This window comes from Tympanuchus pallidicinctus, unplaced genomic scaffold (assembly GCF_026119805.1).
Source record: "Tympanuchus pallidicinctus isolate F22 unplaced genomic scaffold, pur_lepc_1.0 scaffold23, whole genome shotgun sequence".
Lineage (NCBI taxonomy): Eukaryota > Metazoa > Chordata > Aves > Galliformes > Phasianidae > Tympanuchus > Tympanuchus pallidicinctus.
The window spans coordinates 7647733-7674730 of NW_026294740.1; the positions used below are offsets into that span (position 1 = coordinate 7647733).

The 26998-nt window shown below is 45.6% G+C and overlaps 1 protein-coding gene across 1 annotated transcript in view; it reads left to right on the forward strand.

Annotated features, from left to right (window-relative positions):
• Window positions 1-312: 312 nt before the first annotated feature.
• The window catches only part of CACNG4 (calcium voltage-gated channel auxiliary subunit gamma 4), a 35809-nt gene continuing 9123 nt past the window's right edge, over window positions 313-26998 (forward strand). Inside the window, exon 1 of the mRNA XM_052688120.1 lies at window positions 313-615. Within this exon, the coding sequence (XP_052544080.1) occupies window positions 393-615 (223 nt within the window). The 5' untranslated portion in view covers window positions 313-392. The remainder of the gene's footprint in view (window positions 616-26998) is intronic.

The following is a 26998-nucleotide window of genomic DNA, read 5'->3' on the forward strand; positions in this document are numbered from 1 at the left end:
CGCTCCTCGGGCTCTGCCGTTAGCTGAGCCTCGGATCCCCCCCTCCCCAAAGGCTGCTCTGACCCCCGCGGAGCTGCGACTTCAGCCTTGTTGTCGCGCTCCCCCCGCACCATCCCAGCGCGATGCTCCGGCCTTGGGAGGGGCTGCAGCCTCCCACCCCCCGCCGCCACCGGGCGGGCGGCTCCTACCCTCCCCGGGGCGGGGCGGGGCGGTGCGCGGCCGTGCGGCGGAGCTCAGCCCCGTGGCGGAGGGAGGGCGGCTCCCCCCGTCCTCATCCCCATCCCCACCGCCGCCGCCTCCGCCCCCCGCCCCGTGACTCGGCTCTGCCTCCCGCGGGCGGCGGCGGCTGCCGGGCGGTGTCGTGCGGCCCCGTGCGGGGACTATGAAGCACCATGGTGTGGTGTGACCGTGGCGTCCAGATGCTGCTGACCACGGTGGGAGCTTTCGCCGCTTTCAGCCTCATGGCCATCGCCATCGGTACCGACTACTGGCTGTACTCCAGCGCGCACATCTGCAACGGCACCAACATCACGGCGGACGAAGCGCAGGGACCACCGAGGAAAGCGAGGGGCGACCTTACGCATTCGGGGCTCTGGAGGATCTGCTGCCTCGAAGGTAACGGGGGGCCGCGCCGTGATCGGGGGGGGAAGCAACTTCCCGGGGGCAGCGGCTGTGCCCGGAGCCCACGGGCAGAGCTCCGCCGGAGCCGCGCCGCTGTCTCGGACACGGCCGAGGAGGAGGATGGCGTTACCGTGGCAACCGGCATCTCCGAGATTGCCATGGGAACGGGCGGCGGGATGCGGAGCTCGGCCAGGGGGAGCTGTGCCTTTGGGGCAGCCCCCCCCCCTTTGCATCCCGTACCCATAGGTTGCAGGGATCTAGGGGGGCTGCACGTAGTCTGGGGGCTTTGGGGGCTTCTGAGCTCTACAGGCTGCAAGGCTGGGGACTGGACAGGTGCTGGCCTCGGGGGTCTGAAGGTTTGGCTGCAGTTCTTTGGTAGGACAGTGGGAACCCAAGTTCCTCCTGCATACCCTCAGAGGTACTGGGAACCCACTATAGGATGTTGCTGCTGTTTTAGTGCTTCAGCACGGGTTTGGGATGACTTAGTCCAGACTAAGGGTCAGGCAAAGAACAACGTTAACAAATAGAAGGATTTGTGGCGTATGGCTGCAGTGGGCAGGGGCACACCCCACTCCCCACAGAGCCCAAACACGTGGCTCCATCCCTGAAAAGGGAGTTGTAGAGAAGATACTGCGGGTAACTGCTGGGACAAAGAAGCACACGGGTGTGTGGAAGAATCGGCATAGCTGATAGCAAAGCCCAGATGTGAGCCAACATCTGCCGAGTGAGCACGCAGAGCTGTGACTGTGAGACATAGGAGCCTCTATAGCACTGGGTGTGGGCAGCAGACCACCACCAGCCCCAGCCCAGCTGTGCTGGATGAAGGCAGCACATGCTGCAGGCATTCACAGGGCTACTTTGGGGCTCATGGGGGTGGAGGATGCCTGGGTCTTTCTTGCCACCATAATGCACTTGGCATATCGATCTCGGTGCGCCTCATTCAATCAGCGCAACTTAGCACATGTGAACTTCACAGACCTGGGATCCTGCTTTATTCTAAGTGGCAGATGGCTCAGCCCAGCCAGCCCAGCTGTATTCTGAGGTTTTTCCTTAGAAAGAAGCTGTGGAACTGCAGGAACACCTCATTGCCACGTCTCTTGTAATCTCCTTGTTCTAACCATCCGCGGCTATGGCGTAACGAACATTTTTCACTTCAACTATCACATTTACTACCTCAGGATAATGTAAAATGGCTGTAGGATGCATAAATATTTTTAGACCATAGAAAGGAGAAAGAGTTACAGAAATGTGAAGTTTTACTGGTGACAGTAAAGCTTGGCTTTGCAACTTGTAAAGAAATGTAACTCTTAGCATGGGCTTTTCTGACACCTGGGAGATGTGGGTTTGCCTCTGAGCGCATCTGTGTTTGCCTGGGCAATGCTGAGCACCCTCCACCTGCCCCAAAACTGGTGGTCTTTGCTGAGTTGTTGGTGTGCCCCAGGCTCTGTCAAGGCAAATAAGCAGGTTGGAATCGTGCTTTGCTGGGCTGGGCCTGTCTTCTGCAGGAGATACCTGAGTTTACTAAAGTCACGGTTTCAGCGTGGTCCTCCAGGAATCTCATTCATTGGAACAAAGTGCAGCTTTGGCTGAAGGCAGTGGGATTTTTGCCTGGATTTCCACTAGGGTTAAGTCAGAACTCTGTAAAATAAGAAGTCGGTGAGGTTGTGAGGCAGAGGCTGTGCTGCACACAATGCGATGCTCTGAGCCCCGCGCTCCCTGCCTGCGCCAGGCAATGCCTTTACCTGCTGAGCACATTCTGTTTGCAAGAGAATTTGTGGAAAGATCACACTGAGCAGCTGTGGAACTTAAACCCTCAGGTGACAAAAGTGCTTCATGTGACCCCTGCACCCAATAGCAATTGAGTGTTTTGGTTTTTTTCTTCTCCGAAATTCAAGCGCTCTTAATCAAATGACAAAGTTGTCAAATATGTGCTCAGAATGAATAATCTTATTAAAAAAAAAGAAAAGAAATCATCTGCTCACAAATATGAGAAGCAGGGATTGCATTCTTTGCATTCTTTCTCACACTTTCTGTATCATCTCTCTCTGTAAGAAACAATGCGTAGATGCATGAAGATATTTATGTTCTGGACTGAGCTGTGGGACTTTGATTTCGAGATGGAAAGGTTCCTTTGTTTCATGAGATAAATTAACCATTTCTGGAGGCAGATTGAAGAAAACACCCCCGGGTTGTTTCAGAACGTCACTCATCCTGAGTGGATGGGTCTTTTAGTAAAATCAATGTAATAATTACAGCTCCGAGGAGGTACACAGCAAGAAAATCATTTCAGTTATAGATTTTTACATATGATTAAATGGTCTGTCCTCAAAGCTATTTTTAGGACAATCTTTCTGTGTTTTGGGATAATAATTATAAAACCCTACTTAATTTACTGTAATGGTCTTAAGCACCGTTTCGCTCATCTCAAAAAAAAGGTGTATTTCAGACATAAATGTGCACAATCAGGAAGCATCTTGACCAGCCTCTTCTATCGCTATCGATGTGAATAAAGCGTTATACAGAGTAAATTTCAGGTCAGTTGAAATTTTCCACCAAAATGTTTCTGAACTCCATCCATAAAGCAATCTGCACTCTGTATGTGAGCTGTCACCTGCTTGGGGTCCCAAACTGCAGGATTTCAAACACAATTAACAGAGCAGAACGGACAAAGAAGAGCCTTCCAAGCAAACCAGTGTGTGTTCCTCAACAGTTTCCTGCTTTTCTTCTTTGGGATAACACTTTACCAGAAATTATCATCATAATGGTGACTGAAGGGATACAGTTTAGGGCTCCAGCGTGCTGTCCTTGTTTGGAGCTGCAGCTGTCCTTCATGTTTTAGTACTCATAGTGGGTACTACTACGGAGCTTAGTCACTCGAGAAGCATCACCAATGATATAGCAGTCCAATTCTCACCTGTACAATCCCAAATCTGTTCTTTTAGTTTATCAGAGGTGGAAGTAAGAGGCTCATTGAGTGGTCTTTAAGCAATAGCAGTATTTCTGCATGAATGGAAGACTTACAGCTAAGGTAATTATGTAAGTAGGAAACTGTTTACAATAGTTCTTGGTACAAATATGGGTACAGCAGGATGAGGTGCCATTCGATCAAGGTTTGCAGTAAAATAAGCAAGGGGCTCTCTGGCAAAGCTGCTTTTTGGTTTGCTGGGACCATGACAAATGTATGTTAACTTCAGTTTTGACAGATAAAGACAAATCTTCACTGGAGAGAGAAGCTTCTGATGAAGTCCTCATATGTCTGTCTTGACTTACCTGAAGTTTGCATCCCAGCCTGGGAATAATAATAATAGGAGCAAATCAGCCCCATTTCACATGGCTGAATAATCCCTTTGTGGCCAAGATGACTTGAAGGATTTCACCTCTATAATTTTCCAGCAGCCCCTATTCCCATGGTAAATGCTCAGCTCTGCTATGTAAGCCCCACACAGCCTTACACACAGGAGGATCTGCTATTAAAGTATTTGCTTAGAAAAAAAAAAAGAAAAAAAAAAAGATGTGAAAGCACTGCTTTATCCACTGAAACTGCTTATCTTCATGAACAATCATGCTGAAGTTAATAGGACTGCTCAAACTGGGAGCTCTGCAGGCCCCATGACATCTAGATACGAAATCAAGTAATGTACTTGTAATTTAAATTTATTCAAAGAGTATTTTATTAAACACTTCAGAATATGAATGGCTTTGAATCCATTGTGTCTACTGCGTTCAATATTCCCTGTTTGCCACTTATTTTGAAGTGGTGCAGTTGGCCATTTAGTTCACGTGGAACCATTTGTCTGAGTAGCTGAAGTGTTTGCTATCAGGAGGAAGGACTGGGCAAATCAGCTGTAAGTAGAAAACTTGCACAAATGCCCACTTGCACAATTATTTGCAAGTCGTCTGGCTCGGTTGAAGTCTCACATACATGATGGCACGTGCACACTGAATGAAAAAAAAAAGCCCTTACAGATGGTTGAGGCAAGCAAAGAAAGGAAGGCTGCTGTCCATCCATACTACTGCAAAGTAATGGTTCATCCAAAGAGACTGAATGTTCTTTAGCATCCTCAAAGCAATGAGAGGAAGTGTTAACCTCACCACTACTTGTAATGATGCAAGCTTTGTATTCGAGTTTTATTTCCAAAGTTGTATTTGTCTAAGAGCAAGTTCTGCATCAGCGTAGTATCAGTCAAGACCTACTTTGAAGATTAAATCCATAGGCACAAGGATGTGTTGGACCTAGGTGAACTATTATCCAGAAGTCTTTCAAAACCATTTTAAACACATTAGAGAAGGGTTTTTCTGAGCTTCAGCCCATGATTTCGTTCTTTCCTTCCATACATTCTGCTCACACCATCTCGTTTCCTTGGTAAAACGCGTGCTGGGGAAGAGCTCGTGCTGCACTGATTGTTTTTAAATGCAATCTTCTGAGCTCCACTGACATCATTTCAGCAGTGTTTGAAGCAGTGGGGTTTTGTCAGAAAGTGATTGAGTGATTCCTGACAGCCTTGTTAGGTTAATTTCTTTCTGTTGTGTTCCATTTGCTGGAGAGAGAGCTTCAGAGTTTGGAGCGATTTTTAGAGAAGTGAAGTTCAGTCTTTTTAAAATATGGTCTGTAGTAAAACGTGCTTTAAAATACTAAGATTTTTTTTTGCTGGAGAAACTGTCAGCAGAAGCTGGGCTAAGGGATTAGCTATTCTGTTAAAAAAAATAAATGCAGACCTCCTAAATACACCTCCTGGAACATTAGTAACAGAAGTTCTCAAATGGCTCTACTGATATAACAAAACAGCCACTCTTCCTGAGACACTATATGAAACAGAGATCTGAAGCTAATTGACTGAATATATGTCACTTTAATGAATTAATTTGCTTTCTTGAACATGATCTACTATATAGCCGATAGGGAGCTATCAGGCTACACAAGGGCTTTGGTTTTTCTCTGTGACTCTCAGCATGCCAGCTAACCCGACGCAAAACTTGGAACCCAAAGACTTTCTGTGCATTAGCGATACTCCCCGAAGGCTGTAAACCCATGAAAGCAAATTTGTAATCCAGCTGTAAGGCTTTCTCATCTGTGCAAGATGTAATGTGGATAATAGGCACTTTTACCTACATTTCAGAAGCATTGGGTGAAGGGCTGGGGATGTGCTGGGCGATGTGGATGGGCAACCTGTGGCTGCGGTGCTCTAGAGCTGCTTTTTTCACTCTGCATATGATCACACTGCGTGTTGCAGCTGGTTGACAGATGGTATTAGTGGTAGCATCTGTCAGAGCCACAGTAAGTCATTTTGGGGTTCTCAGTGACCTTTGCAGTGTAATGTAATGTAATCTTTGGGCTTCTTCCAGCTGCCATTACCTTTTACTGACCCTTCCGCCGTGGGCTTTTATTACTTATTTTAGATCCTGGCAGGAGCTCACAGCTATTGCACCTCCTCAGGGCTGGCCCTGCCTCCTGGCAGCTCTGCTGACCTCACTGGTGTCAACTGGTAAAGGAGGCAAACGTGACAACATGCTTTTGTTACCGTAAAATATCAGGATAGTGGTTATTTCTCCAGTGGGTTCTTCCACATGCGGGTGTCAGCCTGCGCTACCTCTGCTCGTGTTGTGCTGCTGAACCTGCAGCTTTGGTCATGGTCTGGCAGGTGCAGAACTTGTGAGTCCCCCTTAAAAATCTGTGGGATAAGGAGTGTGTGTCCAATATCTCCAGTCTGTACTTATATGCATCTTTACAGAAACAGGGAAAGAAGAAGAAGGCTCTGAGAAAAAGGTTCTCAGGACCCTGATCGAGCTGTAGATGTCCCTATTCATTGCAAAGAATGCGGGCTAGGTGACTTTTAAGGGCCCCTTCCAACTCAAGCAATTCTAGAAATCTATTGCAGGAGGAGCCCTGTGCCTTCATCTCCTTTTCTAATTCTTTTGGCACTCGGTGTAATCCAGTCAGTCACCGACACCATTGTGCACCCAGATGTTGGGCTGTGGGGTTGGCGTGTGAGAGGCCAAGTAGTGACTTCTGCATCCCAGAAATGGCAGCAGAGAGGCAGGAGGTGGTTGGGCTTTGGTGCATTAGCTGTGTGATCAGAGGCCAGCACTTTAGCTCCCTGGCCCTGGCTGGAGGCTAACTGCGCTTCCTCCCATCCACTATCCCCTCATCCTGATGATAAAAGGAAAAAGACAATGTGCAGTAAGTGGGACATGGTGGTAGGGCTGCCCAGCTCTGAAAAGGTGTATGAACACGGGTTTAACTGGTTTTGAAGCATTTTGCTTGCAACTTATGTTTTATACATGCAACATTTTGTGTTCAAGCATGTCTTCCTTGAGGGACAGGATTAAGTCTGGTTTTCCACCTACGTAAATTTAAACTGCTTTCTAGGAAGATGGTGGAATTATGCCAGTAAGAAGCCAATATAAGAGGAGGGATCACAGATCTGCCCCTTCAATTGGACCTTTTCCTGCTGCTCTGTCTTTTCTGAGCCAAGAATAATCTCAGGAAATAAATCATACTTTCTAATATCATTGTCACCCTGAGAAGCTGGTCCTGCTTCAAAGCATTACTTTGAGCTTGCCTTCATTTTGGATTTCTGTTTATTGGTATTTATTATGTCTCAGACTTACGGCTCGGCATCCGAATTCTCACCAACAGATGGCAAGGCAGGATGCACAGGAGTAGTAAAATAAACAGGATAAATGCACAACTGCCCATATGTCTGAAAGGCTGCTACACATTTATGGCTTCTGAACAAAAGAATGTTTCTGTAGAGAGCTCTAATACCACGCAGGGCTTCTTTCTAATTTCTGCCTTGCACTAACCTGTCTCACTCCTTTGGCATATTTTGACCAGTTAAATTACAATGTATTTTGTCCTCCCTCTTCCATTCCCAGGTAGTTATTGCCTTTATTTATTTGTTTCCACTCCCAATGAACATCAGTTTAGTTTACCTTTAATGTTTAGTAGTGAAAGGAGGCTCTTTTCCAGACTTTGGCTCATATATTTTCTTTCGTAGCTGTGGTTTTGCTGTGTGGAGGGGCACACAGAGGTGCTGGGGACCAGAGCAAAAATTCAGACTGTGGTTTCCCTATATTGGGATTTGTTACAATATTAATGATATGTGGCCTCTCTATTCTCTCAAAATAGCAAGCCTCAGGGCAGGCTGCCTGCAGGATGGATGGCCTGATCTTGGCAGATTTCAGCTAGATTTCCCTTTAAATCTGGGGGCATTTTTGCCAGTTGTTGCATGCTGTGGGTCAAATGCAATGAAATCATTGGAGCAGTTCTTGATGCAGCCTGGCAGATAGTCCAGCCTCTCTTCCTCCTCCTTCCTGTGGCATCCAGCAGTCTGAACATCTTTGTTCTCTTTCTCTTTTTATTTCTCCTCGCTGAAATGTTACAATTCTCCTTTTGTTGAAAAGGCACCTTCTAAAGTAGCTTTCCAACCAGAGTCTGCCTTTAGAAAACCAATGGCTGAAACCCAGGATTTTTAATTTCCTTAACTCCCAAGTGCCTCCGTGCCCTCCTGCTCATGAAGAAAACAAAAATGTATCATCGTATCCCTGCCAGAAAGTATGAAATTGAGGTTCTCTCTTCTCTACCTGTCAGATTCGCTTTCCCATGTGTTTACCCATGTTTCTGCTTGCAGAGAACTTCCAGCAGCACGGTGAGTCCTTCTTCAATAGAACAGAGCTGCTTTTTCTCAGCCACGGCACATACAGAAGTGCTGTGTTATACACTGCCATAGCACCAAGCAGTGGACAACGGGGATGTGCAATATGGAATCACAGGATTTCCTGTACAGATATCCAGGCACCGATATGAATTAACCTCTTTTATTGTTCTTTTTCAAGCATTACCCCTTTTAATTGCTGTTTTGGAACTGTGCCATTTAGTTCTGCCCTTTGAATGCTTCTCACTCAGCCAGTCCCATTAGCTCACTGCTGCCAAATACTTCAAAGATATTCATGGGTGACAAGCACCCAGCCCGGCTGGGAGGGGCACAAGGCCACTGAGGAGTTGCCACCCACATTTAGCTGCTCAGCTTTCTTCCTGATTAGCTAATAACTGTTTTAAGCCTCTTGTCAGTCCCGTACCAGAGGTTCCAGATCCATTTTCTCCCATTTATCCATTTTAAATGATACAATTTAGTGTAGAATATGGATGGCTGTACATTTTCTCTTATCCAAAAGTACAGCATTCAATAATGCTGGGATTGTTATTGCGTCTTACTTGCTTCCCAGAGGCACAGTTTATCTATTGTTGCTGCAAGGCATTAAAAAGCAACCATGGCATGTCGCAATTATGACTTGAAATAGGATCTTGCCAGGGGTACATTGCCTAAATATAATCAAATCTAAAATACAACTTACTGCATATACCTATCTTAGAGTTTCATGCACCTATCTAATGGCTCACTGGAAATCAACGACGGCTATTCCCAACACATTGGATCATCTTTTTTCCCTAAGAATTTCATGCTCCAGCATTCAGCTGCACAGAGGCAACCACTGCCTTGTCACATTCAGGCTGTTGTCAAAGGCAGCCAGATCTGAAAGTTAGCTATGCTCCTTTTTAAGTCACTCAGTGATGGCAATAGTGGGCATTAACCATCTTTGTCCAGTGGATCTCATGGAGTCAGGTAAACCACATCAGTGCTCCTTTACATACTCGTGTGCATTTTCATGCAGAATTGGTTACTGTTGGTTTCTTTGTGCTGGTGAAACATCAAGTTGCAATATGTGGCATTGCATTTTTACCCACATGGATTTTTAGCCATATTTGACCACAGGGAGAAAACCACGTCATGTAGGCCCAGCCACCAATGGCTTGTTCTCTGCAATTCGAGCTCAGCAACATTATTAACCCTTTGAAGTAATTAAACATTCGCAGTATGCTGAAGTTCTCCTCAGTAGATTGAAGGTTTGCTTCAGAGGTTGATGCATTTCTCCTTCGCTGTGCACATTTTGCTGTACTCTCGTCCTTGCCTTTAGCACTTGCAAATGCAAACAGTCTGGGAGGTGCTTTGAGATCCTTAAAGATGCAAGACCTGAAATAAAACTTGTAGTATTTAGGAGTGCTGCAAGGTGCTGCATTCTCAGTATCACTTCTAATTATAACCATTCAAGCAATTCATTTGCGATGTCCTGCTATAATAGTGCTTATTAAAATAGAATCCTCCTTATAGTTTGGTGGCAAATTAAGAGCAAAAAATAGCTATCTCATTCTATCTCATTCCAGCTAGTAGCTTTGAAAGGGGTTTACCTTTATAACATGCTTTCTAGGGATATTCCTCTTGTTTTTACCTGCAATCCTGGTCTGATTATAATGGCTTATTTTATGTCTCTTGGTAGCCAACTTCGAGCAACATTTCCCTCACTTTATTTTAATTTCTGCACATAAATGCCAGCGTTCAAGCTGTAGACAGTCTTTGGACACAGCAGCAGAACCCCATAGAGAAGGAAAAGCAGGCCAGATATTTTCTGCCCACACTGTGAATCATCCCAGGGCTCTGGAGCTGAACCCAAGGCACGTGGTTGAGGATGGGGAGCGATGCCGGCCCCTCCTGGCTGCACTGCTGGATGCAGCTCCCACTGGCTGACCCTCTCCTGGCGTGGCTGCCGTGCCCTGGGAGGGCTGAGCAAGTGTTTGCAGCTGGCCAGAATATGGGTCTGCGGTTACTAATGCTGATTTTATAGCAGGAATGCACACCTGTTTCGGTTGCCAACTGGCATCGTGTTCAGCAAAAAATGTGTGTGTGAGCCCTGCATTAAAAGAGGCATAAGAATTAGAGAGTATCAAACATGTCATTAGACACGTGCCTGGTAGACATAATGTAGGATAATGAACGCGATGGAAAGAATAAATTAATAACTGAAAATATTTTTAATACATATGCACACTTAAAACAGGATAAGAACTAAGTGACACTTGTGTCACCAGTTTATAATTAAAATGCAGTGCTTGAATGAAAATGTAAGCTTCAATTAGCCAGCACGACCCTGCTTCCGGCTTTACTTCCCACTGAAAAGCAACGATAACAAGCTCACATTTATTATCAGAGTTTTTCCTGGAGCTGTGCACTGAAACATGCTCACATCTGAGCCCTTTCACTGAAGACATTTTTTCGCTTCAGCAGTTTGGCATGCCATACAAAGGCTCTCTGATTTTTAGTGATGTTCACCTCCTCTTACATAAAAATGTTTTCTGTGCATATTATTTGGTTTTAGTTAAAGTCCAGGTGCACGGGTTACTGAAGAACCAAAAGGATGGCTCATCACATAGCACAATGGGTAATTATTGCTGAGCTTTGCTGTATTACACAGACAAATCCCTTCTTGGAGTTCAGCACTGTAGCTGCAAGAGATGGAGAAAATACCTACAATCTAGCCCAAAGTGCTACAAGTGTAAGAATAGATCCTCTGCTTTATGCTTCGCCCTTTAATTTTTTAACTGTCTCAAGGGATGGAGCTTAACTATTTTGTTTAGAGACGCTATTTTGCATTTTAATTTTACTGGTGGGAAGTTAATACATACATAAATTATGAGGTCTCATCTGTTCCCCTGTTCTCATCCCAAGAGTCTTTCTCGTTAAGCTTTTTGTAAAATGGTTAAATAATACCCTGAGCTTGGCCCCAGTGGTTAGCCAAGATTTATTACCTTGGTTGATGCAAGGCCCTTAGTTCAGTGCTGCACTGCCTAAAACTGGAGCTCCTGACATCTTCCAGGCAGACAGCTGAGCTCCCCATGTGGGCAAAAGGAAAACCCAGGTGCCTTCAAAGAGCTGCTCTGGAAATATGTGTGCTGGGTGGGGAGCTGCCTCCACAGCCTTGTAGGAGGGCGGATGCTGTGCTGCTCTTCCACGCAGCTTGGGTCCCTGGCTCAGTGCTCCACACGAGGGGCAATGCAGTCCTCTTGAGACCCTTGGATTCCTTTTGAAAACTGCTCACAGCAAGGCTGCCTTCCCAGACAGTAATCTCAGAGGGTACTTCAGTGCCAAAAAATCAGAACCTTTTGGTCTGGGGCTTAGGCACCCTGAAAATGTCCGTCGTGTCTTGAAGACATGCAGTAGGTTCTAGATTCCAAATTAAGCATGGGGAATGCCTTTATTGGTCAGACGGTGAAAAGGATGCAAGCCTAACCAGCCCCAAAACGGGAACATGCAGCAGGTGAGGCTCAGAATGTATACTTAGAAAATAGGCCCTCCTGTGGAGGCTGACCGAACATCCGTGTGTCTGTCCTTGGCAGCACTCCCTCTAATACTTCAAGCAATTTCTATGGGCAGCATTATTGCAGGATGTCAAGCTGGAAGAGCCCTACTCCCAGCAGATACACTCTCAGCTTTGGGCCAGGCAGGGCTGTGCCGTGGGGTTGAAACCCACAGGGATTCTTCACGTTGTAACAACTGCAAACCTCCTGATTTGTCACCGGTGTTATTCACATGGGACAGAGTGACCTCTCCAGAAAGCCTTTCCAACAGCAGCAGCAGCAGCAATCTCTCTCAATAGCATTTAATAACTATCCATGGAGAAAATTACACTCTATTTAAAAGGCCAGAAAAAACATCTCCAGTTTAACTCTGCTGACTTTGGTAGAATTACAACAAAAATGAGTTTCGTCTGATATCCTTTCCCATACTAATGTTCAGTAGCTGGGCTGAAAATGCCTTTCAAAGGCAGATAAACAAGTCTGAATGGTGAAATATTCTTTTAATTTTCCTTCACACGCTTTCTTTTAGGTGTAGCTTGGAACGCTGCCCTCACGAGAGGCATCCCTTTAAATATTCATACTGCACCAATATGTAGCCACCTTCATACGTTTTTAATGATATGTTTTTTTTCTAAATTAACCATTAGGTAACCCTGTTCTATAGCATTCACTGTTTTACATTGCTATTATGCTATCCCTCGAGTGTATTTATTTAGCTGCAGAGCAATGAAGATGTCAAGGCAAGGCCAGGGGCATGATGGAAATTGAATTTTTGGAGTTCCTCCTCAATAGTTTACCCACCATGATGCTTGTGAGCCCAGGGAATCAATGTCTCTGCTCTGCACCAGGCCATGGCCATCCAATGAGGCTTCATTTCTGTAATTCTAGCTCCTGGGATTTAGTGGGAGAAATACTGAAGCGAAACCCAAGAGATAGGTGGAAGTGCTGCTAATGGGCCCGCAGTGCTTGTGCCTCCTGAAATTCTCCCTGGAGCAGCAGGCGTGCCAAAATTTCCAGAGGCATTTTTCTTCCATCTCTTCTGCCCATCCTTTGGTTCCTTCATAGGATGCAGTGTTACACTGAGCTGACTGGGATGAAGACCAGTGCTGTCAATGCAGGCAAATGCCTTTATCATTTCCTCAGCTCTGATTCAGGCTGAAAACCCACGGATGAGTAGAAGTGTCAGCACAAGCTATCTTGTGCAGGCTTTTATGAAGGTGAGATTTCAGACTCCTGATCAATTATACCATATTATCATAGCAACGTGGTATCTGCAGAAGCTGCTTGTGGTTTGTTTCCATTCCGGTTTCCATCCCTCTTAAGAGGAAATGGCAGCACCCTGAGAGCAGGGCTGCAGGACTGAAAGCAATGCCTGAATCCCAGGTTTGATGGGGATGCGCTGCTAGAAGGAGGTAGCAGCAATCTGAGCACAGCTGCCCTGTGGCCTTTACACTGAGAGACAGCAAAATCTCCCTGTGTACTGCTCCATAAAGAAGAGTTGCACGTTTCAAAGCAGAAAACCAGTCTTTCCTTCTCTTGCCTGCTGAAGGGGCCTTACCCTGTACTTGTTTTACAAACAAGAGCTTTGCTTAAGTCAGAGCAGATTTTGTGGGAGGATAAGGGGCTCAAGGAACTGCAGAAATGCCATTGCCTTGGAGCAGACACTGCTCCACCAGCACGGCCCTGTCTGCTATGCAGCTCCACTCCTGCTGCACTGAAGCAGATGGAATAAGGATATTGGTCTCCTCTGCCATATCAGAGGCTTTAAAAAAGCACAGAGGTGTTTTAATGCCTTCTACGTGCCAAATGTGGTGTGATTTGTCTCCAGCCCTGACTGGGTTTGCTATGGGCAAGGGGATGTTGTTTGCTCTAAACAAAAGCTGCCCCTGCTCAGTGTTCCTGCTGTGTCTCACAGAAAGGCGCCCAGCAGTGGCTGAAATGCAGTGAACTCTTTTACTCAGGGAAAATTCTGCAGTAATTTGAGATTCTTCTTTTTGCTGCAGCAGTAATTTTTACTCCATGTTTGCTGCAAATATGGTTAAGCTCGCTCTGTTTTGGAAGCAAGCAGTCAATGCATCTGAAGTGCATACTTGACATATGTTTCTTTTCACATGCTGTCCTCCATTCGTTGCATGTAGCAGATGCTCAGTTTACCACTTCGAATGTATTCTTATTTACTAGAAATTATTCTAGAAAATAGCTGTTTGCAACGAAACATTTCCAGCCCTTCCTCTGGGTGCTGGGAGCTCCTTCTGCAGCTGTCCGGAGTGGCTGCGTGCAGATGTTGACAGGTTAATTTGCATTTGAAGAGCTGGATGCAGCGAGCTAAGTGAGCCTTTTTCTTCCCTGCTTCTGAAGCCAGTCACTGAAACACTATGCCAAGTTCGGCCCCCGATTCTACTCTTTTTAATTAACGAAAGCAGCACCCAAGCTGAGCTTCTCCCATTGTTAGCTGCCCATTTATTCCAGGGTTGAATCAAAGCCCCCTGATTCTGTAAAAGAAAGGATTATATTCTGAATATTGATTGTACAACAGCGAAGTGCAAGGACAGCCCTGGAGCACAGCAAGGCAGCGCGCACAAACTGGTTTATCTGATGATATCCACCGCACAGATCTGCTCCCAGAAACCACAGCTCCAAACCCTCCAGCTGAGGCCCTTGCTCTACCTGGCTGATGCACACCACTGGAGTCAGAAACGTTTTAGTGAAAAGCAAATCCTGCTATCAAGAGAAATGCACTGCACTGCTTGATCCCTCTTCTTGGAGAGTATGCTATTTTTTCCATATAGTTTTTTCCCCCTTTAAAGTAAGATTGCATAAGGACTTCTAGCACAAAGACCTGAATTTAGACTTCAGTCCCTCCCACTGATAAGAGAAAATCACAAGTCTTTATCCACAAACATATTGTCACCCTTGAAAAGCTGTTGCTCCAAGTCTTTCATGTGCCTGACCCATTCCATGCAGACTCAAACAGTGATTTAACAAATCCCAAACCCTTCCTGCTGCAGCACACAGACAAACTAACACCCAAAGAGCTGCAGCCCTGTCACAACCAAGGCCCATGCACTTTGCTTCCTCTTCGTTTTCTTTCCTTTAGATGCTACAAAACAATGAAAGCTGCATCCAGCAGGTGTAAGAGCACTGAACTGAACCTGCAGAAACATGGGCAAACATAAGATTAAGGCTACCTCTTTTTTTTTTTTTAACATGAATGTCACTGTGCTTCTGTGCTTCCCTGCTGTGCCCCTGCTGGGATCAGTGGGCAGATGCTGCTCTCACTTTTCCTCCTTAATCTGGATTGCAGCTCTTCTCTGGTTTCCTGCTGCTGGTCCTTTTACATCTGCATCTGGGATTGCTCGTCCAGGCTGCCATGGGACAAAGCAACCCATCTGAAATGTGGCCATTTCAATCTACTCATAGGCATTACAGCTCTCACTGTTAACACATGGAACTCAGTCTGCATTTTGGAGCATTTGCAGCAAAATTCTCACTGGGCACAGCTGAGCACAAATTAATTAATCACCCCAAATTGTGTATGGGTGAAGTATGTGGAATCGCTGGTTTGCTTCAAGAAAAGCATTTCTTCCAGTCCACTTGCACCAGCCATGACATTTTCCTTAAACATCTCTCTTTTTTTTTTGTTTAGTTGCAACAGCAAGGGGAAGCTGCTAGACAGGCATGATTCAGGTACCCATGGCGACATGAGATCACTGCACATTGTCACCAACACAAGAAGATTAGACGAGAATAACTAAGAATAGAATTTTTGACCTTCAAGATTTTCTTATCTGGAAACATTCTCAGTAGATAGCAACACAGCTCAACTTGTCAACAAGGAGAAATAAAAGAAAAGTGAAACTAATTTAAAATCCCACAGTGGCAGGGGAATAAATTCATACATTTATCATCTCAGAGTTTCCCATAGCTCCTGCAACTTCTCCTGCAAGGTTTAAATTATTAATTTTTTTTTTTACATTATGTTTACTCTCCTAAGAATGCAATACCATTTACAGGAGCTCATAAGGATGAAAAAGCATTTTCCTTTTGTGCTTTAGCTCACACAGTTAATGCACACAAACCTACACCTTTAAGCTTTCCAAAAGCTCAGTTCATACCGGCAGATTGAATTCATTCAATATGCACGCATTTATTTCATAATCCTTAAAGGAAGAGGGGTTATTCCTTGAAATGTTACCATAGATCTCAGGGTTTGGCACAAGACCTGACCTGGCCCAACCTGCGGGTCGGTTCTTCACAGCCACTCCTGCACAGGGCATGGAGATGTTTATGTGATACAGAAAGGAACGCTCTAATATCCAAGGGTAGGATGGGGTCTCCAATGTGCCCTCAGAAGTCATGGAATCATAAAATCATTAAGGTTGGAAAAGAGCAGTAAGATCATCTAGTTCATCCACCCATCCCCACCATGCCCACTAACCATGACTCTCAAATTCAACAGCATTACACCTCCAGAGGGAGATTCTCCTGTATGCAAGACATGTGAGCTCTGATCATCCTAGGCATGCAGCTCTCACATCTCCATAGCATGGCTCCTCTGCTCAGGAGAGCTTAGGAGCAGATCCCAGAAGGATTTAGGTCTTGCCATGTGTGGAAAGTAGAAACCCAGCTAACAAACCCAGCCCCCTGCACAGTAGTGGACAGCAAAGAGCCAAACCATGAGTGGGATGGAATCTGGCCTTGCAAAACCTTAGGGCTGGTGTTTCAGGTTCAGCCCACCCTGAGGATGGCTGTCACTCTGGGAGTCACTTGGCGTGACTTGGGGCACTGTTTTAGAGCTAAGCATCACATCTTTGCCTTCAAGGAAGCTTTGCTGGCCTGTAGCCTGGTAAATTCACTCTGTGGATCATCAGTGATCTATAATCACCAGGACAACACTCTGAGAGCTTATTGAGGAGTGAGAGGGCTGATGCATCCGCAGCGCTGCGTGCAGGGAGCTGCTGGAGCCAATATTTCGACACACCGAGTATTTTTAGAGCCATCCTATAGCGCAGAATTTTTAACTTCCATTTCACAGACCTCGAAGCCTGGCAAACTTTCATTAACATTTGATGCCTTGAAGTCATGCAAGGTTTGGGGGAAAAGGGAGGGGAAGGAGGAAAAAGAAATGCAGGAAAAGCGTGAAGTTTGCAAAGTTGCCTTGAAGCATAGAAAAAGGCTTCAGCCCCCCCCTGTCCTTACCAAGTGCTTTTAAATTACCCAAAACACGCAGAGAGCATAGCCAGAATCCAAAACCATGGCTGTGTGGGAGAGCCCTGTTTAACCGAAAGCTGATTTAAGTTAACATGTTAAATACCTGGAATCTCTTTGGCCCTTGGGGAGATTCGAGCTACACTCACGTTAAAAGTATTATGCCTCTCGTCTTTGTCCATTATTAGACCACTTTGCTAATATAGAGCTCTTCAGCCCAGAAAGCCCCAAATTATTTATAAACTCTCATACCTCCATCCTGGAAAGGAGACTCCGGAACACAGAGCTGATAAAGGATTTGCTGATGGAAAGCAGAAGCTTCAGTCTCTCAATGCACATGCTGCCATTGCTGCTCAGCACAAAGTAAGGCCCTTCTACCCAAATTTACACATGGAGAAAAGCAGTTCTTCCTTAGCTAGAAGGCAGACTTTCAATGGGAGAGTAAATTATGAGAAACTCCATTTACCCCCCCAAATACACACACGTACACGTCTCTTTGCACACAACCGAGATTCCTCGCAGGATGCGGGAGTGGGAAGAGGAGACATATTTTTGTCTCCTTGGCAAAAATACATTGGCAGCGTATCACTGAGTTGTAAAGCGTGAGTAAAAACCAGAATGCGGCCCCGTTAAGCGACGCGGGTGTTGGAAAGCTGCCCTTGGGCTGCCTGCCCCTGTCTGCCAGCACGGCTGCGGGGAGGGGGACGTGAGCTGCTGGGGGGCTCAGCGTGGGGACCCCAAAAAGCCATGTGGATTCTGCATGGCTCTGCCCTGCATCACTGCAGGTGGGTGTCTGAAGAGGAGAGGAGCTGTGAATCTCACCCTGAGCGTGGCAGTGCTCCCAGGCAGGCAGAGCTGCTGTGTACCTCTCGGGAAGGCTCACCAAGTTGGTGACAAGCTGGGCCTGTCCGGCTTTCAAAACTCAGGAGGAAACAGTCCCCAGGATGCTGTTATAAAAGGACAGGCTCTGATCCTCACAGACACAATACTTAGGTATTCAAGGCTAACTAACAAACAGCCCTACAACTTATAGAGGGCTCAGCCAAAGCTCCTGGCCATGAGCATGTCCCATCCCACCCCACCCCAGTGGTCCTTCCATACTTTGAAGGTGTTGGAGAGAAGGAGGAGCAAAGAGGGTGAGCTGTGATGGAGCCAGGCACACAGCTCACCTGCCTGTTGTTAATACTTTAGAGCAAAAGGAAGATTCCTCAGTTTTCTTCTCCTAGCTGGGCACCTTCCTGGGCACTTCCATGTCACCCTAGGAGAGCACAAAGAAAGGAGAAATTCCAGCACTACAGTGGGAGACATGCCTGACTCTGATAAGGGCTGGGACTCTCAGATGCATTATTTAAAGTCCCAGATTGGGTTGCCCAGAGCTATCCCCAGCAGTGTTCTTCCCTGAATCAGGAAAAACACTGCATAGTAAAATGCAGTCTGAAGTACTGAAAGAGGGAAGAACGTGAACTTGGAATTCTCAGCAATAAAATATTCATGCATTTGTGCTTTAGTGCATTGTAATTTTGCATGATACGCTTTGCTTTTCAAGACTGACTAGATTAAGGCACTTCTGATTCATTGAACACATTTTCCCAAATGCTTTTTTCCCACAAATACTGTTGGGCCATTGTGCTTAGTGGCATTTATTAGCCAGTGTAACATGGAAGCTACATCTTCCATAAACCTGGGAGAAACCTGCTTAAATGTGTTGCTCAATCTCAGCAGAGAAGAAAAGAGTTCTGATGAATAATTAAAGCTTAAGGAGGTCATGCTACTTTTACAGTCTCATTTTTATTTGTCACTGTTTCGCTTGCATTAGGAAACAGAAAGTTCCAGGTGCAAGATCCAAAAGAAATCCCTTCAGCTTCTGCTTATTTAAACAGACCTATTTGGTAGCCATCTACATTTTTATTTATTGGGTCATTTGTTAACTGTAAGTAAATCAGTCCCAGGAATTATAAATTCCAGGCTGTGAATTCCCTCGTGCCCACACCTCCTGGCAGCAGTGTGAGTGCCGACTGCTGGGGGTGCCCACAGGGAGCCACTCAGGGAGGCAGGCATGGGCTGGGGGGGCTCAGGGAAGACCCAGGTTGCCATCTGGTCACCACCTCCGCAGGCACCACCAATCTGCCAAGCTCCCACTCTCCTCCTAAGCCTCTCTTTGCCTCCAGCCACACACCACCACCCTCCTCCTCAGCTCTCTTTCCTTCCTCCATTCTTCCATGCTCCCTTTACTTTTCCCCTGCCTTTCCCCCCAAGCCTTGCCTGACCAGCCCACCCCATTCCCTGCATGAGGCTGCTCCAGGGATGCACTCTCCACCAAGGCTGTGAGCAGCCTCATGCTCCTTACAGGATTCTCTTTTCCACTAATACCTCATGCAGATGGTTTTGAAACCTTTGCCTTGAGCTTCCCAATCCCAGCCATCAGCAGGGCCTGGCAGATACACTCCTTTTTCCTAACCTTTAGACTCCCTGTTGTCATCATCTGCCTTGTTTCAGTCCCGCATCACTGATTGTGCATGATCAATCTCTAGAGGCTTTGCTTCTATGTATAACTCAACAAGCTGGCATAGAAATGAGGAAGACATGCTCCAGAATGAATGTGGATCCAACTCAAGGTCATAGCATTGTGAAGGCAGGCATACTGCAAGCATTGCCTTCAATTAAAATGATTTATGGACAGAAATTTCCCTATTGCTTCTTCAATATCCAATTGTTTTTCCAAATGCCATCATCTTATGATAAATCACAAGGGAGTGAAGAGACATGGAATGATTACCTGATTCAAGAGTGTCCAGATATTCTGCTTGTTTCTTATCAGTAAACTAATGAGCTCCTTTGTCACTACTTTCCAACTCTCTCTTTTTTATTTTCATGAAAACCATTGCAGTATGTGAATAACTGGCTCCCACGGAGCTGAGCAGAGAAAAGCCAAAAAAAATTAAAGAGTTCAGTTTTAGACGTCACTGCTATTAGAGCAGACAATAATTCATTGTGTGCTGAGAAGTAATTACGTGAGGACTTGTGAGCTTCTGCTACATGAAGAGATATCACGAGGAGCATCAATACTGTTTTCCTATTGACTAGATGTGGAGGTTTTGCCCATTGCAGAAGACAATGTCAGATGCATCCTTACCCCAGGCTTTCTTAAATTTTAGACTGCTGTTTGGCAACTGCAGAAGAAACGTGTAGAAGTGGTACTTGAGGATGTGGTTCAGTGGGCATTATTTGTGGTAGGTGGATGGTTGGACTTGGTGATCTTAGAGCTCTTTTCCAACCTTAATGCTTCTATGATTCTAATGCTAAAGGGGATCTAACGCACAAACTGAGAATGAGAAGACAACAGCTCAAGGCAGCTTGTGCGGTTGAGGTGGTAGAAGATACAGGGGACAAAGCGCCATGCATTTACTGGCCATACTTCATCTGCTCCACAGCAGAGTTTATTCCCTAGATGTGACCTTGTCTGTGTCTCAAACTATAAACTCACCAGGGACTTTGAAGAGATGTGAAAGTCTGTTTCCTTAAATTCTTCCCCCAGGTAGTGATGAGCCATGATAGAGGCTTCATAGACATCTGTGATTGCAAGAGGTGAAACCATCAAGTCCTGGTTGATCACCATGTTAATGAGGGAGAACTGATGACTTACTGTAGTAAGGGAAACCAGATGGATAAAAACCAAACTATGCCTTTAGGGAAACTTGATTCCATTTGTGCCAACACAGGAAAAAGAGCACAGTTTGACAATGTGAAAATAAACACGATTTGTCATTTTGCAGCATATGAACGCTTCATCAGACAAAATGACTATCTGTCCTCAAAATTGCATCCGGTAAAATTTGGCATTTCAGCCTTCTTGTAATGATTGATAGACTGGCAAGAATCTGCCTGAATGAGCAAATTTCGTACCAGTGAATGTATGCCAGAGTCAAGAACGTTGGGGAGAAATGTGAGTTTTGGCCCAAATCAAGATGTATTTGAATCCTAGCTAGCATACAGGACAGCACATTTTATTTCCCACTGCTGTCTGAGGTGTTGGAGGTACGATGGCCACTGTGTAGTTACAGTAACAGGTCGGCCTCTCTGATGCACTGTGCCAACTGTTCACCAAGTACCTCTTTAATTCAAAGCATTTTGGACCAGAATGTGATAAACAGCAGGAAAGTTGCTGGAGGTTGAATTCTTAACAGTTAGAATTCATGCTGGGTGAAGTTGCTCACCCAACACCAGCTCCTGGCATGTTAGACCAATTTTAGCCAAGGTAGAAAGTAGAAAACGAGTGGAGGTTTCCATTCAACCTCCCAATGATTTTAACAGAATGATTACAGAGCCACCAAAAACCAGTCTTGGCAAAGTGACAGCAAAGCAAAGGATGGAGATGAGTGGTGAGACAAGTTTCTGGGCTGCTGAGATAAAGGAGTGCTGCGTGAGACGCAGGATGAGACGAGGTGTGAAGGCAGAGTGCAGAAAGTGGGGCCGTTGTCTGTGTAGAAAAGCAGACAGAAAAGTGAGTTAACAACCCCACGACAACCAGAAACGTTGACAGTCTTTTGGGACCGAGCCAGGCATGGGAACACTTACTGTGGCAGGGCTAAGTTAGCTCTGATTGCAAAAAGTTCCTCAAGCAGCATAGCCAGCACTGTTCGTACCCAGGCTGAGGAATTGCCCCTCTTTTCCTATGTAGATGACTTACAAAACACGAAACATCTAGGCAGAAAGCGTCAGTGGTTCTTCCTACAAAAAAAAAGCCACAAATGCATTCCTTCAATAAGGTCCATGAAAAGGGGCAACGTAATAAGACACATAAGTCACAGAACCGCACAAAATTTCCCCCCAAACTTGCCAGCCAAGAGAACTGCACAAATGGATATAGTTAATAAGGAAGAAATTGAAAATGGTTACAAGATGGTTTTCAGCATCGCACGGAGGGACTGCTGGGGTGGAATAATGCAGTGCACTATTTCATCTGCAGCCTGGCTGAGAAAAGGCAGCTGGGGAAAGGAACAGAAGCATTGCTGAATAACCTCTGTCATAACTTCTGTGGCCAAAATACTGGTTTATGAGAGGGGTGCTCGAAGAAAATGGAAATGAGGTAGCGCAAAATAATGTGTAACATACAATCAAATCTTATCTACTTTGCTGCTGCCCTACATTTCCCTGATACCATTGGTATTCATTGTGGTAGCACAAGGACGCTTAGTACTTTTGGCAGCAGTTCTGTAATGACTGAAGAGAATTCAAAGGACAGCAGCCAGACTCTGTGCTGTGTTTTATTAGCTCCCAGATGTGCAGGTGAGGTGAATCTTCGGGAAATGAGTTTTGTTGCCACAGATTTCCTAATATCATTCAAGGTCCCTGATAAAATCTTATAAGGGAACAAAAGGCCGTCGTAGAATTTTAAAGCAGTCTTTGGCAAAGCATCATTTCTGCATTTGTTCATTTTGTATTGTGGCATACAAATCCACAACTTCTTTGATACTTGCCTAGCTGAAGACAGAAGGTTGGCTGCTGAGGCTGTGTATGCCTTCATGAATGAAACCAAGCCTCTGTAAGCTCTTCCCTGGGTGCTTTCTCATGTAGGCAACCCTGAACCTGGAGCTGTTTTGCCAGATAGTACACAGCAATGACCAGTGCATCGTGAGCTGGATTGCAGCATGTCAGTATTTGCTCAGTGAGCACTATTGTTTGTGCTGTAACCAGAAGGGATCACTCACCAACAGACGTCTTCCCAGCCCAAGTGAAGTGTGCTCTCCTACGTGTCCATTGCGTTTTGAGACCACTGCAGGAGAAAGCACACCAGGATGATGCACTGCCATCCTAAACTTGAAAGAAGAGCAAGATGGAGCAGGCAGCAAGAGCAGCTGGTAGTCATTCCTATGGCAGCAAGAGGAGGGATGGGAAGCAGTGAGCAGCAGAGGGTCTGCAGGCAGCACGGAGGGACAGGAGGGAGCCTTCATGTCACAGCAGGAAGTTAAAAAGGAAGAGCCTGTAGGAGTAGTTTTACTTTGCCCACCAAACAATTGAAAATAGATCAAAAGAAGAACCCAAAGGGTTTGTTGGAGCTGACAGCTCCTAAGGAAGAAAGTGGGGCAAATTTCATACATTTCAACGTTTTAAAATAATTTTCATTTTGTTAGAGTGGGAGCAAACAAAAGGATTTGAATATCGCTGTTACAAGGTGAATATATATATATATAACACTGGCATCAGAATCTGGCCCTTCATCTCTGCTCCTTAAAAGTTAGCTGTTCAGCTCCCCACAACAAGAAATACAGTATTTATCCATCTTCTTAGATACTGAGCATTTTCTGGAAGCAAGACCTACCATGGCAAAAACATGACACTAACCCCAAGTACAAACACTGCTCCTCATCAAACTCATCTTCAGGAGGAAACAAAAATACAAGCTGTCAAATGGTCAAAAATCTCCCTAACTGTCAGGACTTGGGAGGTGTCAGCCAGCATCTGGCTCAAAAACAACCTATACTTCAAGTTTCCAGCCTCACTGGGATGTTGTCATGGCCAAAGGCAGACGCCCAGTAAATGAGTGTTTAACCTCCCAGGGCTTTTTCCTCCGCTGGCTCCATCCCCCTTGGCAGTGAAGGCAGCGGTATGGGGTAGCAAATTCACTTGGGGTGTGTTTTGCACACGATCTGCATCAATACTTCATGATTTCTTCTGCAGCGACAGCATTAAGCATCCTCTGGCACAGGCTCATAGGAGCCTGCTTGCTCGAGTGACTTAAGGACAAACCTGTGAAACTGTCAGCAAACAGCATGAGACAAATCATCAAGTTCTGGACAAACGAACAGAGAACATGCGAATTTACAGGGAAAAAATCTAATTCTGTCCCCCGTGGCCAGCGTGGAGAGGGCAGGCCCACAGCAGCCTCTATTTGACCATCACCTCCTTTGAAAGCCAAAGGAGATGCCTCACCCACTCCTCCCTGCAGCAGTAATTTTACAAGAGGAATGATGAGAAGGTCAATTCAATGGCTGCGTTTGCTGTTGTGTGTCAGTCCAGTGAGGCAGTGGGGTTGCACTGGTAGAAAATCAAAGAAATGAACGCAGCACAGAGAGAGATGCTGTGCTGTAAATTTTGCAGAGGGGAACATTTTTTGGCATGCCGGCTCTCCTCTGCTCACTACTGCTCAAATAAGCACTGCAAAAGATTTCAGGAGTTGTCAGCAGAGAAATCTTCCTAAGGAAAAAAAAGCACTGAACTGTTTTTGTGCTCTCCTGGCAGCCCCAGCACTCCACTCCCTATAAATAGAGGATCTCCACGTTGGTCAAAGACAGAGCAAAGCTGTACCATTAAGGAAACCCAGTCCCACGTGGTGTTGCTCGGATGGACGCTGTGTTCAGGCACCTTCTGTTACAAATCCCCACTCTGCATGGCTGACAGAGGGCTGGGATGGTCTCAGTCAGCCTGCTCTGTGCTGATACGTTCAGAATGCTTGTCAGCTAAACATTCCAACATCCCAGTGTTGCAGTAAATCAGGCTAATGGTTTGCTCCAGAACTGAAGTGGTTCCCTGCCAACTGCCCTCCCTTTAATGCGCAGTCAGCTCCTTGCAGCTTATAACCCCTGTTTCTGGGAACACGTGCTGTCAGAAGATCTTTGTAAGTCATTTCCTTACACGTCTTCAAACCATCCCTGAAGACCCCCGTTTGCCAGAAAGAAGTCAGCTGCTCCGTGTGATGCTGGGCAGCTGCTCGCTGTCCCTACCTGCCTGCAGGTAATTGGTGCAGCCATGCGACCACTTCTGCAGCTGACATTCATAGCGCTCATTCCGTCGACAGACCCTCCCTAAGGAGAAAACTCTGCTTTACTCTATTAATAGTGTGCGTGGGTGTGCTCTGGGTATCTGTAGCTGCTCAAGACCTACAGGAATGTGGTGTGTTGGCAGGAGAGTTTGACCCAAGGAGGCAGCAAATGCCTGGTGTCTCACAAGGAAGCCAGCACGAATAAGTCCCCAAACTGCTGTTTTACTGCAGTCTTACCAACAGGGTGGGTGAGACTGCTGGTAGACGAAATAGTTAACCAAGCACCAGCTCTGCAGAAGCTGCTGATGGAGAAGGAGGCAGCAGCTAGCCCCATTTATCCTCATGTGTCTCCCACTGCTATCAGATATTGCCTCCCGAAAGCTCGTGCTCAGAGCAGGGAGATGGAAATTGCTATTGACAGAAGTACCCTGCAGACAAGGTCCTCTGCTGCAAAGCTGCTAGCATCTTGCATGGTGGAAACCTATTTTAAATGACAACAGAGCAGTATGCTTTGGAAAGACATTGCTGTGTGGTTCTCTAAATTACGGGGGAGGGATGGGGAACAGAAGTACAGCTTGGGCAAATGCTGTCAGACGTGAGGTGCTCTGTCTTCCAGAGCTCATCTGTGCAAATACTTCCAGGCCACCAGGGAATGTTGTCACTGACAAACCATGGGAAATGGTAGACTGAAACCAATGGCTGATGGAATGACCAGCAGTGATGTGATCACAGGATGCATCCAGTGTCAAAAAAAAACAAACAAGGTTGATCAGACCTTGCCTCCTACAGCATTATTGTTCTCAGTGATCCAAAAATATAGCCCCACTGAACACTTCTGCAACAGTACAGGCTGTGTTATTGAAGGAATATGTGAGGAAGAGCAAGGAAAAGCAGCATGCTGTCATAAGTTAAGATCACTACTTTGATTTACTGCTGAAAACTCAATGAACTTGAGATCCCAAAGCCCAAAACAAAGCTTAATCTTGATTAGGTCCTACGCTTACCCCCTTATCATATTATCTGAGTACATCACACTCTAATTATAGGTATCTGAACACTTAGTGGGGTTGAGAAGTGCTAATCCTATGGAAGAAGCCCTTGAACACAGAGTGAAGCCGAGTCAGAAACAACTCTCAGTTTTTAAATGCCAGCTAAGTATGCAGCAACCAAGGGAAAAAAACATTCTTACATCAGCAGCACTTCAGAAAATTTGCCTCTTCCTCATCATTAGCCCAGATCCTGAGTCTTGGCTCTACATTCAGAATGAAGTTCTTATGAGGAGAAAAAAATGCATTATAATGTTTGTATTTATAAAAGCATCATTTAAACATATCAGTAATCATTTGGAGAAAGGCGTAATACTTACAGCATCTCGGTGGGATGTTTTATCTTACTCTCAAGAGGTATACAGAAGTGCTTCTCAATATTTTAATATCTGTTAGGCAGTGGTTGCAGTTTATTTATCTCTCTCTAGTGGATACAGAGTTATGAGTTAAATATTCCATCTTCCCTTCCAAAGGATGTAAGAGATTGTATTCCTGCACTCATGCAAACAAAAATTCTCCCTTCCACATCACATCTTGGTGTGGAAAATGGCATTGGCACAGCTGCCCAGGAGGTGGGGAAGTTCCCATCCCTGGAGGTGTTCCAGAACCACAGAGATGTGGGCAGTGGCATGGAGGTGGGCTGGGGTTGGGCTTTGAGATGTCGCAGGGTCTTTACCAACCTTAATAATTCCATGATTCTATGCATTTCTTCGAGACATGCCCTACAAAGTCCTCGAGAAGAGCTTCCAGGAGTTCCTACTTTGGGTAGACACTGCAGAATGGTAGTTGCTGAAGTTAATTGAGCCATTTCCTTTTTCTGCTGCTTCTGTTTCACGGCTGTTGTTCTTTTGCATTGCTTTACCTGTTAGGACATGGAACTGAGTACGCTGCCGGATCTCGAGGGAAGGAGGGTGTTTGTATCGTTGTGTTTAAGTACAAGTATGACTGATGTTGTGCTTTAAATACCAACCACTGCTTCAACAGCTTCCAGCCTGGCTACTTTGAGTTTGTTCCAAATCTGAGTTTCAAAGCCCATCATTATGAAAAAAATACAGAATAAGTATTCTTACATATCCTGGCAAAAGTACGTTTTTGATGCTGTAGGGATCTAAAGAGTCCTCCACGCCCTGTAGATCATCAGAGCTCTTGATAGCAACTTCAAGCCTCACTGAG